The sequence below is a fragment of the Chionomys nivalis genome, chromosome 8, assembly GCF_950005125.1.
Source record: "Chionomys nivalis chromosome 8, mChiNiv1.1, whole genome shotgun sequence".
Lineage (NCBI taxonomy): Eukaryota > Metazoa > Chordata > Mammalia > Rodentia > Cricetidae > Chionomys > Chionomys nivalis.
In genome coordinates, this window is record NC_080093.1 from 32,934,311 (window position 1) to 32,950,814 (window position 16,504).

At 46.0% G+C, this 16,504-nt stretch overlaps 1 protein-coding gene across 1 annotated transcript in view; it reads right to left on the minus strand.

The window, feature by feature from the left end:
• Dmrt1 (doublesex and mab-3 related transcription factor 1) overlaps positions 1 to 16,504 on the minus strand; it is an 86,161-nt gene that overhangs the window by 39,965 nt on the left and 29,692 nt on the right. Inside the window, exon 3 of the mRNA XM_057779876.1 lies at positions 7,841 to 8,124. Coding sequence (XP_057635859.1) covers positions 7,841 to 8,124 — 284 coding nt within the window. The remainder of the gene's footprint in view (positions 1 to 7,840; positions 8,125 to 16,504) is intronic.

The window sequence follows — 16,504 nt, forward strand, 5'->3', positions numbered from 1 at the left end:
GTGAGCGTCTGCGTACCTGAACACATGTGGAAGCACACTTACTGTAGGTCTCGGTCTAAAGCATTCAAGACACTGATGTTGTTAACCGGGTAAAGGGGAACTTCAAAAACAGGTACCTAGTTAGAAAGAAACAACCAAGTAGAATTTAAAATGTTCCCTTTCCCTGGGACCTGGAAGGTCTTGGTATATTCCAGGAGGTTAATGAAAGAGAGGGCTGGCTGCCTACCCAGCTAGGACTGATTACCTTAGGGCCTTTATCATCATCCTTGCAAATTCTACAAAGAATCCTCCGGGCTCTAGAGACAGACACTTGTGTTTATATGATTCACGATCTAGGGCTAGAAAGATGGTGTAGGGAAAGGCTACACAAACACTAGGACCTGAGTTTAAACCCCACAAAAAATGAGCCAGGAGTGGTTACTGGTACACCTGTAACCCCAGTGCCGGCAGGGGAATGGGGAGAGCGAAGATGGGAATTGATGGTATTTGCTGGACACAAGCCTACCTCTAGACTGAGTGAGAGTCCTTGTCTCAAGTGAACAAAGCCAACTATGATGGAACAGGACACCTGAAAACTTCCTCTTGTCTGTATGCTTGTGCACGTGAACACATGCATGAACACATATGGGCACGAACCACAGGGGAGAAAGTGAGCGAGAGGGAGGGAGGGAGGGAGGGAGGGAGGGAGGGAGGGAGGGAGGGAGGGAGAAAGAATTAAAAATAGAAGAAAATTCCAACCCTAACCTTTCAATCCAATTCACACAGAGCCAGGCATAAATGCCAGTACCAATTATATTTTAAAAAGTCAATAAAATAGCTGGAAGAAAAGAGAGGACAAATTTCATCTTAAAACACCTGGCTAAAAATTATGCAGACATATGCCTTCCCAAGTTGCTGGCACACTGAGCGTCTGGTGGCACGATAGAGCATCTCTGCAGACGGTGGCAAAGGGCTGGGAGGATACTCTTGATGTTAGTACCTTGAGAAACTACCAGCTATGGACTAGAGGAATAAGGAAACGTCAGAGTAAGACAGTGAGCATTTACTGAAGGATACAAGAGACTTGTCCTGTTGTCTCACTGTATCCTGAGGACTTATAGCCATCAACATATGGAGACGCAGCCAACAAAGAGCTTGGTTCTACTCAGGCAAAGAGGAAAAAAAGGCAGGCTGGAGGCGAACTGTCCGGAGCTCCCGACTTCTTCCACTGACCCAAGACACCTTCCCAATCTCAATGGAGACACTTGCTTATTTTAAGGGTGACTTGCTAACACCACCTTTCAACAGCCCAGCTCTTTCCATTGCTCTGCATCAAGTTAAAAAACTTCATCTTGGATCGTTTGAAAATGAGAGGCAAAGATGCCAGCAACCGCATGTTCAGGAACTTTGATTTTAGAGCAAAATGCTTTAGAGTCATCTATATGTGCTCCCACCATGATGGACAAACTTAATTAACCTTTGCTACTCTGTTCCAACCTTCTGTTTTAGACGAAGCTAGTGACCCAGAAACAATATGTTACCATCAGAATCTCTGTGGCACATACCAAGAGATATAGCCCTATCAGCAGTACTTGGATTAGCTGCTTTAAGAAATATGGATTATATTCATGTCACACATGAGCTGTCAGAAACATTAGGATACTTTTAGCATAAATCAGCAGTATGAAGGCTATCTTATGAGAACTGAACATGACACACTGCTTGCAGGGCAAGGTGAGGTTGTCCAGAGCCACCCTCCAGGTGGGCACAAAGGTACATGTTCACACACTTTCCCCAAACTGTTTAAAGATTCCAGTGGAGACTGGGGGCTCCTGGCAGGCACCCCCAACTCATGAATGGCACGAGGAGCCCCATCCCCCTCCATGACCATCATGGGAACAGGTCACATCAAATGACTCAAGAATAAATAAAAACAGGTTTCCCTAAATCTAGTTCACCCCGTGTGTGTGTGTGTGTGTGTGTGTGTGTGTGTGTGTGTGTGTGTGTATCAACATGTTTCGAGAAACAAGCCTAAGAGGCAGCATATTCAGTGTCATTACAGTTTCCAGGCTGGATTCAAAAACTAAGAAATGTGCTGCACCCTACACAGACAACAGAAGCATTCTGGGAAGGAAGAGCCCTCCACAGTAGGCAAAGCCTGTTCCACATTCCCAGCTACCCACTAACCAGTGGTGTGATAGTGCCAAGTGTCTTTGTTTGCCTGAGTCTTGGTTTAATCTCTTGAATGGAGGAACAAGACTGGAAAAGGCTGTGTTATTCCATCCCTTGTTCTCTTGAGTCAGGGTCGCCTGCTCCCCACCTCCTGCCCCCAGGTTCCCTAAGGCCAGCTCAACTTTCCTCTGGGATCCACTCTGGTTACTGGGGTACTTCCTCAGCCCCGCCCACTTCTCCCTGAGCCACAGAGCAGTAACATTTTACCCACCATTGTCATCTGAGCTGAGTATGTACTAAAAACATACATGAGAAAAGATGCTTAAAGTATTTCATGTTTTCAACTATTTCATGACTGCCTACTAGAAGGCAAAAAAAATAAGCAACTATAAGATTACTAGAATTAATGAATACGTAAGATATAAAATAAATACACATGACAGCAATGGAACATGAATTAAAATAAATCCTTCAGGCATCAGTCTCTGTGTTTAATCTTTAAGAAACCAAATTATGGTGGTTAGCTCGAAGACCCCTAAAACTGCACATATCCTTATAAATTCCCTTGATAGCGTGTTAATGCTGCCAGCTTCTCTATGACAAAAAAAAAAAAAGCCAGTGTCCACCACCAATCAGACAGTAGATGTGGAGGCTCCAATGAGATGTCCCCCATAAATCCTGGGCATCTGGACACTCGGTCTCCAGTTGGTGGCTGTTTGTGGAGGATTAGGAGGGGTGGCCTTGCTGGAGGGAGAATGTCACGGGGGGGGGGGGGTGGCAGGCTTTAGGATCCCAAAAGACCAATGCCATGCTTAGCTCTCTGCCTCCTGCTTGTGGTTCGAGACAGGAGTTCTCCTCTGTTCCTGCCACCACGCCTCGGCTCTACCATCATGGACTATAGCCTTCTAGAGCCATAAGCCAATTAAACGCTTCCTTTTCTGAATTGCTTTGAACATGGCATCTTATCACAGCAACAGAAAAGTCACCGATATGACCACTGGATTCTAGGAAAAGAAATGGATTCTAGAAAAGAAAGTGGGACAAGTCGAACCTGCTGGTGACCGTGTGGGCCACAGGATGGGCAGACAGCTCCTAAGCAGCAAGACTGTACAAAGGATGCTTGTCTGAGATGAAATGACCTGGTCAGGCTCCTCCCAGAAGTTGGACCAACTTTCCCTGCCCAGGAAAAGGGCCTTACATTCTCCTGTCTTCTCCCTGCTATTATCATTTTTAAATTCAAGAGTATCCCCCCCCCAAAAAAAAAGAGAGTATCCGAGAGTCTCTTTTTACATATCTGTAACCCTAACACTTAAAAAGCTAAGACAGGAGGGTGGACATCTAAGTTCAAGGGCAGCCTGGGTTATATAGGGACACTCTGTCCTTGGAAACATAAACAAAAGCCAGGCTTGGTGGCTTACTCCTTTAATCCCAGCACCTGGAGGCAGAGGCAGACATATCTCTGTGAGTTAAAGGCCAACCTGGTCTACATAGAGAGTTTTAGGACACTCAGGGCCACAGAGAGATCCTTTCTTTCTCCATCCATACATATATTAATATTTTATGTTAACAGATTAATATATTATACACAATATATTGATAAATATATTAGAAACAATGTATATTTGTTATATATTAATAGGCTGATGTATAAATATATTAAGAATAATAAATAAAAACAGACAACACACATTAAATGATTTAAGGATTACTAATTCTAACTTTTCCTGTGAACTAGAGTGGATCTAAGATGTGCCTTCACACAGCCACACTTCCTGTGAGAAAGACACCGCATTGTGGTGGAGGAGGTAGGGGTCCGGCTATGTCCACTCAGCCTGTGCTTGGAAACTCACTTCTTTCCACCATACGTTAACATGGTTGTACCAGAGCTAAGCTACACTAGAAGAGGAGTTAGCATGAAGCCAAGGGCCTGCTCAGGCTGTTGGTATACGGGGTGAAGAATATATATGTGGAAGCAGGCAAACAGTCACAGAAAGCTTTTGAAAACACCAGCCTGGTCTTCTGGCTCTCAGCAAGCTGAGAGGGCTGGAGCATCATCCTAGGAACACCCACGTTAGGCATCTTTTTAAACCAAGTGTCATATGCCAGAATTTGTTTCCCTTCCTGCCTGCATCTCGGTTCAAACCAAGGGCTATAAAGGCTATTCCCACCATTTCTTCATGTTTTTTCCATATATAGACACAACGTGCAAGGACCATATTAGGGTCATTAGCATATCTAGCCAACATGTCTCTTCTAGCTATGTTTTAAAAATACATGAACTATTGTTAACTGCGGTTACCCCGCTGTGCTTTTCTACCTACTTCATTTGGCAGTCAATCCTAGTGTGCAGCAGCCCCCGGTGCATGTTTATTTAACACATACATGAATTCCAGTGAGATGCATAGCTGTCAGTGGACAACCATTACCTTGGGATGACTCAGACTGAGACCAAAGTAACCACCAGAGGAATGCAACCCCTAAGGCTGTCATCTAACCACGCCCTGACTGCGGTGGGACCGTGAACCCAGACGTCTGGTGGCACAAGTTTGGAAACAGCCAACAAAAGAGCGCCAGCTGCGAGCCTGAAGGAGATCTCAGGCGGGGCTCTGAGTCCTCCCATATTTATTTCTGCTCACTTGATATGCACCTCTCCCTTGTCAACCAGGTACAACATGTTTATTTAAGAGATAATGTTGCCGTGGAGGAGTGCACAAGGCAATAAACAGCTTTTGCAGGCAATTAAATGCAGAAGCGAAATTGAGCTGCTGGTCAGCGGAAGCAGCCATTCATCGTGAGTTTGTTCCAGTGTCACAAATGTTATTCCTGTTTCAGAACAGGACAAGAATCCATGATTGGGCCACAAATCTCTGCAGGCTGGAGACAGACCAGAAGCCATTAAAGCCTTTCTCAGCATGCGTGTTGGTGTTCACAGGGGCGCATGCTCTGGGATTCCAGGATGCCGTCCCCCGAGACCTAGAGAGGAAGTAAGCATTCAAGAGTTTCCCCTCCCACTCTGGTTGGCTTGTATGTGTGTCTAAGTGAAGCTTCTCACAGCAGATTCCTTCCCCCTTCTGCATGAGGGGAAGGGTAGTGTCACCTAGGGCACAACAGGAGGGACCTGCCAGGCCCCAGCAAGATGCTCCTGGCGAGTGGCCCCATCACCAGGTTGAACTGCTGGTCCTTGGCAGAAAAGAGAGGCAGGGCTAAGTCACTCTGTCAGGAACTAACAGCTGTCACAGGGGTTCTGACAAAAGGAAGAGACCACAGGTTTAGAGGACATGATTAAGATGCAAATAGAGATAGCTGTCTTTCCGCCAGGCTTTATCAATTAACCTATCAGGTTCACAGACCCACCCAACTACCCTATTACCAAAGGCTAACAGAAAAGCCAGACCGGCCAGTAGCAACTCATATCCCAGGGTCTCTGCAGGACCAGCGAGAAGGTCTGCTTTGTTTAAATCTTGTTTGTTTTACAAGACAGGGTTTCTCTGTGTAGCCCTAGCTGTCCTGGAACTTGCTCTGTAGACCAGGCTAGCCTTGAACAGGGAGATCTGCCAGCCTCTGCCCTGAGTGCTGGGGTTAAAGGAGTGCATCACCAGGTCCTGGCTTCTTTAAATTTTTTAAGATGTTTCTTTCTCCCCACAGGAAGAGAGCTGTCAACAGAAGCCAACTGAAAACCTTCTCCAAACCATAAAATCTACCATGCTAGAAAGGTCTGAAGAGGTCCGTCTGGAAGTCCACATTATCCTCATAATACCTCTCAATTCTAACACCCACAAGTTTTAAGTCTCCCTCCAAAAAATACAGTGTGGGGCTGAGGAAACAATACAAGTGCTGACCGTATAAGCAGGAGGAGCGGGTCTTGGAGACCCATGTAAAAAAAAGTCAGGCAGGCATGGTGGCCTTTCCATAGCCCCCTCACAGAAGAGCAGAGACAGGAAATCCCAAGAGCAAAAAGGCTGATAATACTAGCCAAATACATGCATTCAAGAGAGAGAGACCTGTCCTCACTGGATAAGGTGTAGAGTGATTGAGAAAGACACCCAAGGTCAACCTCTGGCCTCTGCCCACACACACTCTATGTGCATGTGTACCTGACTACACAGATGCAAACATGCATGCATACACGCACACACAAAAATGTAAAGCGTACGGAAAACTTAAGAGAAATCTGTAGTTCACGGGACTAGTCAGATCCCTGAGCATAGCAAGAGAATCTCTAAAGTGGGATGGCTTGAATATTAATAATTCCTTTACTTCAAAAAAAGGGGGGATGAATGAAACAGACTTGTTTAGAGGAAAATGTCAGGTCATAACGTTTTAGAATTGGGCTTAAGAAACTTAAAGACCATTCAAAAAAACAAATAAAACAGAAAACTCCCTTAACTCTAGGAAACAGAAATTTGAAATGCTGATTTCCAGAGACTTGGGGTTAGAGAAGTGGAGAGACATACATCAAAGTTTTTACTTTCAATTTTTAAGTTCTGGAAGTTGAATGCACAATGTGGTAGCTATAATCAATAATGCTTCATATCTGAAAAACACAGACCGACTCTCAGGTGAATGCAAGCACACACACAGGCGGTGCCTTCATTAACCCGACTGCGATAAGCAATGTACAGTGTACACACACGTCAGGACACCACACTGTACAGTATGAATGCATCTAATATGTCAATTATACCTCAATAAAGCTAAGAAAATAAGGGGCAAAGAGGGCATCCAAGATTTGCAGTAACTCCTGGATATATGTTACACTGTACTGAAATCAAACCCTTGCTGAGAAAGCCTCGGGCATGTTCACACAGCCACGGTGAGCACAGTTCTTGCAGAATCACAGCCTCTTCTGCGGCCTGATGGTGTGAGTCTAACCTCTCAGCTACACACTCCTAGAATGTAAGTACACACCGTAGTCGAGCCTCGGAGTGCTTCTGGTACTAACACAATGAATGACCTGATGGAAATGGCTTCACCCTTAGAAACAGAACCACTCCAGGGAAAGCTCTTTCCCCAATGAGGCAAAACACTGTTTTGCTCCAAATGTTGAAAGCATGGCTGAACACTATTTTAATAATACGTGTGTGTGTGTGTGTGCGCGCGCGTGTGCGCTCTAAAAGACTGATACCCAATTCTAAAAAACACCCATGTATGTTACTGGGCCTTCCCAACACAATGGAATTCCCTTTCAAACCTTTAAGCTGTGCAAACACATCCATCATAATCCTTTCTCTCCTAGGGTAAAAATTTGCGGAGAGAGGACTTCCACCCAGGATGCTGCACCTAATATAGTCTAAGCTGCCCCCAAATGGGGAAGGCTGAAGGAGGTGGGACCACAGAGACATCTAATGCTGGCCAGCTGGGTATTTCTGCAAAACGACAATGTGAAAAAAGCTAAAACTGAAAAGGAGCCCAGATGCATGCATACTCCCTTCCGAGTCCCTGCAGTCAACTCTGGAGTTAAATAACACTAGCAACAGATGGAAAGAAAAACCAATGTGCTTTCCATACTGTGACTACATGTGTGCTGATCTGGGCATGTGCATGGCACATGTGTGCAAGCATGTGCATTTTATATGCATGTGTGTTTTGCATATCCCATTAACTCTGGGTCATGTGCATGGCACATGTGTGCATGCGTAGACATCTTACATACGTGTGTGCTTCGCATATCCCATTCTCTGGGTCATACCTGCCACTGGTTTCCAGTCTGCGTGGGCACGTAAGGTGCTGGCAGACTCCGCAAGCTGTTCTTCACAGGAGATCCCCCAAGGGGATTTCCCACCTCCCCAGAGGAGGACTCGGCAGACAGGGCCATGGAGTACTGCGGGTAGTTGTACAGATTGTTGTAGTAAGGAAACAGAGAAGGCTGGTAAAAGCTGCTGTAGTAGGCGGGGTCTGACACCAGGTCCGGTGCGTTCTCCGCATGCCCTCTGCTGGTGACAGCAGGAATATCCTGGATGACCATGCGTCCCTCTGAAACAGAAAGGAGGAAAGAAAAAGATGGTGTAAGATTTAACGATGTAAGATTTAACGCAGGGGGGTTCACAAACCTTGTCCTCTAAACCTTAGCTACTCCTGAACGATTTCCTTCAAGCCGAGCAAAGAACCTGGCCATGTAAGGGAACAGTCATCTGCTGCCGCTTCAGCCGCGGCAGCCACAAAGGGAGGGGTCCAAGGCTGGCTTCCTGCTGGTGGCACAGCTGAAAGACCCTTGGCCATGTTGTTTTCATTAAGAATACCAAATTACTTTAGAGGTGGATTAAGTGACATAAAGCCTGATGTACCTCACATACCCCTACCCAAATGTCACGAAACTAGAGATCAAATCCAGTTAACCTGTCTATGAATTCTTACCATATGATAAACCTACGGTCACCCCAGGAACTCAGTAAAGGGCTGGGTTTGAGCACACACTGTTTCCTTTATGTCCTTCCATGGTGGATACTCTATTCTTTAGTAGGGACCAGAATATGGACCTGGAATAGACCAACTTGTTCTGCAAAAGTACAGTTAGCACTACTTGAACTTTGGTGGACCAGCCAAATCAATGCTGTGTCGCAATAAAGCTTTTTCCCATAATTGAGAAGAGACTCCATTTAGCCCCCAAAGGGTAATTAGTCAGCCCGTCGCATTCACCAGGATCCGCCAAGAATCTAGAGATTCGGGTGACAAGCTATAGCTGCTGATTCTTCAGCTGAAATGGAGGAGGGTTTCCACTGTATCCTGTCTAAATCAGAGACTGAACTATGCCTCTGGCCTCAGTCCAATGGACATCCACTCACACAATGCTCTAAGAGATGAGCCAACCCCTGAAATGGCAGGAGCATCCCCTGTACTACCTACAGGGAGCCTGCAGTGTAGGGTAAAAGCAGCAATGGGACTTCCAATCATACAGCCACCAGTATAACCGCAGCACCCATAAACTACTATGGAAGTTCAGAGGAAGGGAAGATTTAACGTGTAGTTTAGAGACGGAGTCAACCTTTGCGCCACACCCTGGAAAAGGAAGGAGAGAGCTGAGGCGAGGCCCTGAGTTCAAGGCCTAGCAGAGTGATGGGGTCTGGGAGGTAAGTAAAACAGAAGGTGGGAAATGAGGAGAAAAGAACATGGGCAAAGAGATGAAGGCAGAAGATGGAGTGGCAGGAAATACATCAGGCAGAAGAACAGAATAAAAGCAGGGACAGACTGGGCTGGAAGGCAGGCTAGGAAGCCTTTATCCAGTTTCAAGATGGGATGGAATAGGATACAGTGAAGATCTCTGAGTTAGTGGACGGAGTTCCATCTGAAGGAAATTCTTGGGAAAAGTAAAGAAGATAAGAAAGACCAACTAGGAAGCAACACAATTTCAGACAGAGCACATTAGGCCCCAAATGTGGGACATGAAAACAGAAAGAACTGGAGAAGGAGGGGACATCAAGACTGAAGAGAAAGGGGTGAAGAGCAGGAATCTGGCTGTGGCAGAGGGAGGCAGGGGCATGTTCTGGTTAATCTAGACACTGGGGCATGAGGTACAGGGCTGAGTGAAGGTAAGGAAGACTTCCTGGGAGCCACAGAGACTGGCACCAGAGACCTGGAATCACTACCCAGCAATAGCTACATCTGGGGAATGGGGTGGAGCTAAGGCAGGCACTGAGGAAAGCAGGTGCAGCTCCACAGAAGCAAAGGTGACAGAGACGGGAGAGGGTGCCATTGCTGTGTCAAACCATGCTCAGAAACCACACAAATCCAAAGCCGGTCAAGATGAAGATGGTCTCTGAGAGTTTCTGTCATGTGAAGGAAGCCCCAGTTTCTAAGTGCTATGATTACAATACCACACCCAGCAGATCTGATGTCTCGAGTGTTGTGAATGCTGGCATATAGTCTTAATTTGCATGGAATCCCAGCAGGACTAGATCCAGCTAGAAGAGTAGCAGAAGTACCATCATATCCACATGTCCATCTGCAGGCCTATGGCTCACAGACGGCACCTTTTGAACATCTCATTCTCCGACAAGCCTTCACAGTCCTGTTACTGTTTTTCTGGTACTAACATATGCAATGTGAAATATGATTCGCTCCTTCATGAGAGATCAATACCCATACATGATAAACACCCCTATTGATCTTGGAGTGTTAGATGCTGGTCTTCGGGCATGAGGCATATTAATAGTAGTTAAGCCAGTCATTCATTTTAAGGTGGATGCAGGCTTTCCCCTCTCTTCTCTGCTGTTGTGATTCCCAGTAGTGCCAAACTCTGCATCCTCTATACTCAAACTTGGAACTATACCCACTTCAGCGTGTGAAGGAAGAGAAGAACCACAAAGGAAACCAAACCTCCCACTACCAACTGTAGTACTCGATTCACAACGAAAAGAGGAGTCTTTCTTTTTGTATCTGTAATCCCATACTTTGTAGACTTCTATGCTACTATGTGTTGCCAGTCAGGAAAAACCTTCACCAGTAAATATGAGTAAATCTGAAACATAAGATTACCCTTCACCAACTAAAACGAACTCAGAACTAAGAGGTCCCCGTTTGCTTAACACTGTCCTTTGTATATGGTATTCTGTGGATCTAGAGGGTGAAGCTGGGATTTTCCTCACTGGAACAAGAAGACAAAGTAGCTACCTGCTTTAAAAAAAAAAATCATTCTCTGCAAGGCATTCCCATGTCCAGATTAATCAGATTCCACACTGAGGAACAATGGAGTAATGCAAGCCATGAAGGAGGCTAAACAGAGAGGCTTGTTGTTTATCAGTTTCCTCGGAGAGTGAAACATTCTACAGGAAATCTCCTTAAGCAGGAAGGTAAACAACAGCTTCAGGAAGTCCCTGAAATTTAGCAGATTCACTAGATGCCTCCCTGACAGAGTAAGCTGGAGCTAAACTGAAAAGAAGACTCTCAGACAATCTGAGCTGCGTGGAAGAGGCTCAGGCCAACGGAGGCACCTGGAAAAGAGACCCTTCAACCTGTTGAGCTGCCTGATGGCTGTGCAGTACACTCCAAGTTCCAAGTTTTGTAAACTGTCCTGAGTGCTGGGTGGGCTTGGTTATGTAGCTGTCTGTAGTGATATTTGATTTGTATTTTAATAAATAAAACTTGCCTGAAGATCATAGAGTAAAACAGCCTTACAGACCAAGCAGTGGTAACACACACTTTTTCAGATGGTTTTCCCAGTCAGGAACTCTCCCAACAGCCAGGTAGAGTATATGGAGAGACAACAGCTACAGCTAACCTGGGGCTACTCTGACCCAGGGAGCAAGAAGGTGTATCAGGAGAGATCAGCCCATGTTCATCTTTGGCCCTAGGTAGGTCTGAGCAGATTAAATAAGGCTCACTGAGGTCACAAGTTGTAGAGAGAGGCAATGAAGCTTCATGAAAGAGTTTCAAAATTATGGAAATGTAATGTCTCAGAGAGAATGAGGATTACAGGGAGCTAATTGAGTTAGTGCCTCCTAACCATGCTTTGTGCTCAACTTTGATCTGTGCAGCAAGCAACACTGATGCTCAGAACAGATGACAATTACTTTGATGGTCACCAAGGTAACCAAGATAACCAAGGTATCTTTGAAACTCCACCACTTGTTATTGAATGGTGGGTCAGGATGTTGGCTTGCCATGCTCATCATCGGGAAAAAGTTTTGTTATATAGGTGACATAATGCTGGTCTCCAAAGGAGATCTGAAGTGAAACAGAAGGCCCCTCCATTAAAGGAACAAGAGAAAAATCTGAATTTTACTTCATATTCTTTCACATAGCTTTTGTTCAACTCAAGACTCCACCGGGCAGGGAGGGGAAGAATGGGAATAACGGAGGGCAGAGACTAAGGCGGAATGGTACTGTAATCACAGAGCTCAGGAAACTGAGGCAGGAGGATTACCAGTTTGAGGCATCTTGGCTACACAGTGAGTTCTAGACTAACTTGAGCCACATAGTGAAACCCAGTCTCTTATAAACAAGAAAATGATCATTTGTCAAGTATAGGTCAAGAATAGTCCCAACTATCTGAAAAGCTCTCTCTTTGGGCAATTCATCTTTGTGATGCTGAATTATTTTCTTCACTATTTCAGTCAAATCAACAGCCCGCAGTAACAGATATGCAAACCTGGCTGCACCTTCTTAGACAGACAGAAAGGAAGTCTGGGACATGTATGTAAATGCTCTCATCCTTAATTTCTGAAGATATTTTTTCATTAAAATACTTTAAGTTATGCTAGCAATTCATGGGCTGTGTCATTGTTGGTTTTGTTTTCTTTGTTGACTTTTTGATACAAGCCAGAGTCATCTGGAAAGAGGAAAACTCAACTGAGGGATTATCACCACCAGACTTGCTTTAGGCAAGTCTGTGGGGGGCATTGTCTTGATTGATGTGGAAGGGCCCAGTCCACTAAGGGAAATGCCACCCCAGGTCTGGTTGTTCAGAGCAGTGTAGGTAAACAGTATCCATCGGTAGCCTTTGCTTCAGTTCCTTCCTCCAGGTTCCTGCTTGAACGCCTGCCATTATGGGAACATGTAAGCTCAATAAACCCTTTCCTCCCCAAGCTGCTTTTAGTCACCGTGTTGGCTAAGTTTACATCAACTTCACACAAGCTGAAGTCATCTGAGAGGACAGGACCTCAAATAAGAAAATGCCTCCAAGACCAGGCTATAGGCAAGCCTGTAGGGCATTTTCTTAATTAGTGCTTAGTGTTGGAAGACCCTGGCCACTGTGAGTGAGGACACCCCTGGACTGGTGGTCCTGGTTCTACAAGAAGGCAGGCTGAGCAAGTTATGATAAGCAAGACAAGTAAGCAGTTCCCCCCCACTGCATGGTCTCTGCATCAGCTCCCACTTCCAGTTTCCTGCCCTGTTTTGAGTTCCTGTCTTGACTCCCTTCAATGCTGAACAGGGATGTAGAAGGGTAAGCCAAATAAATCCTCTCCTCCCCAACTTGCTTTGGTCGTGGTGTTTCATCACAGTGACAGTATCCCTGCCTCAGAGTGTTCTGTTGCAGTAACAGAAAGCTAACTAGGAGCCGGGCGGTGGTGGCGCACGCCTTTAATCCCAGCACTTGGGAGGCAGAGGCAGGCGGATCTCTGTGAGTTAGAGACCAGCCTGGTCTACAAGAGCTAGTTCCAGGACAGGCTCCGAAACCACAGAGAAACCCTGTCTCGAAAAAAACAAAAAACAACAACAACAAAAAAAAAAAAACAAGAAAGCTAACTAGGACACTTAGCTAACTAGGATACTTTTAAATGTCTCAACTTCAGTCTTCGCATGGTATCAACAGATATGACCCGTATAAACAAAGGTTCTCGAGACCCTCAACAATCTTTAAGGTTACTTAAAGGGTTCTGCAACTGAAATGTTTGAAAACTTCTGTCTTCTAGACATTTCTTTTTCGAGCAATTAGAGGCCAGTGTCTAATTATGAGGTGGCTCTCTAAGCAATGAAATCCCTCTAGCTTAAAACTGAAGCCTGGATCACTGTGACAACTACAGATGGGAAGGCAATGAACCTCAGGGCGAGAGCACCCACTGAGTCAAACCGCTGAAATAGATCCGGAATCTCCTGCCACCTGTCCATCACGCAAGTAACTTGACTGTTTCACACCCCAGAACCTATACCTGACACGGGCATAATTGTCTAACAAGTCCTTACATATCTAATATACAGGCTCCAGCCCACAGCAAGTGTTCTGAAAACGCTATTACTGTTATCTTGACCACAGCACAGCTTTAGCACTCTCGGTCACACAGCCAGAAAGCCAGCAGACAACTCCCGCCGAAGTCCTTGTCCAGAGTGTTCCTCATTAGGGCGCCATAGGAGACTGGTTTGCACCTGCAGGGCTTACCAAAGGCAACCTAACTTGGAACGGAGCACAGACCTCTTTTCCTGGCCTTCTCAGAGGTCAGACGGTAGCCTTGAATGCAGTCAGTGTGATACCACTCCCTAAAGCCATAATCAGGAAGCGCGGGAACAATCTGCTTCTCCCACAAGGCAGTCATGACAGGGCTATTTTAAATGGCAAACATAAATCTGGTGCCAGGAAGAGCAGCAACCACCTTCTGTGCACTCTCGGGAACAGGGATGACCGCGACTGAGTGACAGATTCAAAGGAGAGGGGCGCGGCTCACCAATCCTTCCCTTCCCAAAATCCTGCGCCCCCCGCCCCACCCCTTCCTCTCTGCTTCTGACTTAAATGCTGCTGCTACAGCGCTTTCCCAGAGACAGAATTTTATTTATATGGGAGTGGGGGTGGGGACTGCAGTTTTAGGGCCGAACTTTCCGCTCGCTATAAAGTTAATGTGCTATTCAATGTTCGTTCCAGCCAAGAAGGTGGGGTTGTGTATTTTCTGCCACCCTGGAAGGCTATTATCAGTAATTGCCCATTACAGCACATAATTATTTCTCCTAGCATAGTCTGTGACCTCCAGGCTTTGCGCGCTGGCACAGCAAACCATTTCATCTTACCAAATTTGGGAAGGAAGCGTTTGACCTTTGGGACCGTAATGCTACACTCTTAAGCCCGCATGAGAGGACGGATATACATTACAAGCACGCTGGACCACAGCCTTGACTGTTTCAAATATCACCCCAGTGTACGTCCTCACCTCCAGTTTTACCTCCCCTCAAATAAAAAGAAAATAAAACATAATCAACTCTCCATTACGGGGGAGTTGATGGCCCAAACCGGAAATTATCTCAAGCCCTCTCTACTCCCTGTCCTTTTACTTTGTGTTTAATTATGTCTTAGCCACTGTTCTGTGGCCATTGAAAGACACCATGACCAAGGCAACTCAGAAAAGAAAGCATTTAACTGAGGGCTTGCTTACAGTTTCAGCCCACTGTCATCACGGCAAGGAGCAATAGCAGCACACCTGATGCAGAAGCAGTAGCCCAGAGCTACATCTCAGTCCGCAGGCCAAGAAAGAGAGACACACGGGGCCAGGTGTGGGCTTTGGAAAACCTCAAAGCCCACCCACCCCCAGTGACATTCTTCCTCCAGCAGGCCACACCTCCTAATCCTTCTTTTCGGAGCTCCACAAAGTCTATGATGCTCTTTAAATACCATGACTGGGAAAAGGTAGACTAGGGCAGATCACAGAGAGAGAAACTTTAAAAGTGAGAGTGAACAGGCATGCTCCCCAGTTACACGGTGTAGGAGGAGAAATCATGGTCCAATCAGTGATGAAATGAGATTTGGGGATTTAAGTGATTTTTAAACGGCCATCCAGGGCCACATCCCCTTACATTTACACAACTGTTAATATTAGCCAGGAGAAGACAGAGGGTGGGGTTGTGAGCTGAAGTCACGGAAGCCAATGCCTGGCCATTCCTTGGTATTTCTTCTCCTCTACTAGTACCTTCTCTGGAAGTTTCAATGTTCCCTATGCATGGAAGGCAGACCTCTACACTACCAGTGTTCAGAAACAGCCCTAAGGAGTGTAAAGTGCCGGGGATAAGCCAACTGGGATTCTGTATGGGTCCCCTAAAGGATTTAATTCCTCCCTTCCTTTGGAATAAAGCTCCCCTCAAGTGAGAGTTGTTTCTGCAGACAGAAGCTCACCCTTTCTTTCAGCCTTCATTTTAACCAAATGACATCATATAAAATATGGAGAATTAACCTTAGAGACGATGTTTACAGAGCAAGCTGCAAGGAAGACCCTACAAGTCGTTTTATCCATCTTGAAATGCAAGTGGCAGATCTAGAGACACACAGGGCACAGGTAACTGGCAGTGGGACCACAGCTGAGGAACCCCGGTAGGAGACCTGGCAATTGCCCTCTATGCTACACAGAAAAGGATGAGAGCCATGGAGAGTATGGCGTGTGAACCCTGCTGATGGCTGACAGGGAATCTGTCATTATGGTCCTTACGTCTGGGAGAGACTGAATGACTCCTGTTAGCACTCAAACTGAAGGTTTGATTCACAGAAGCCAAGCATCTCAAGATGCTGTGACAACCGTTACAGTCACGGTCATCTTTTCACTGAGAAACACTGAGTAAAGCAGGGACCAAGGGTCAGAATTTGGCCTCAGGCTGGTAGACACTGCTCCAAAGCCTGCAGTTGGGGATCTTCTGGTCCATCCTTAATGCAATCCCCTCCAGTGTTGGCCTCATTTGCCTCTGCTGCATCAGTACCTTTGTCAGCCGGCTGCAGCGGACACAGCTGCCGGGTGCTGTTCACAAACACGGTGTGTAAGTTACCCTGAACTGTGTACGGTGGCTTGGTGCCAGGTTCTGTTTCTTTAAAGCTACCTGCTCCAGCATAAAACTGTCAACCGCTGAGGTATAGAGGGAACTCGTGAAAATGCCACCCTAGGGGCTGGGACACCAACTTCCATAGAGACAGGTGACATAGCTTAGCCAATCAGGTGTGGAACCATATTAC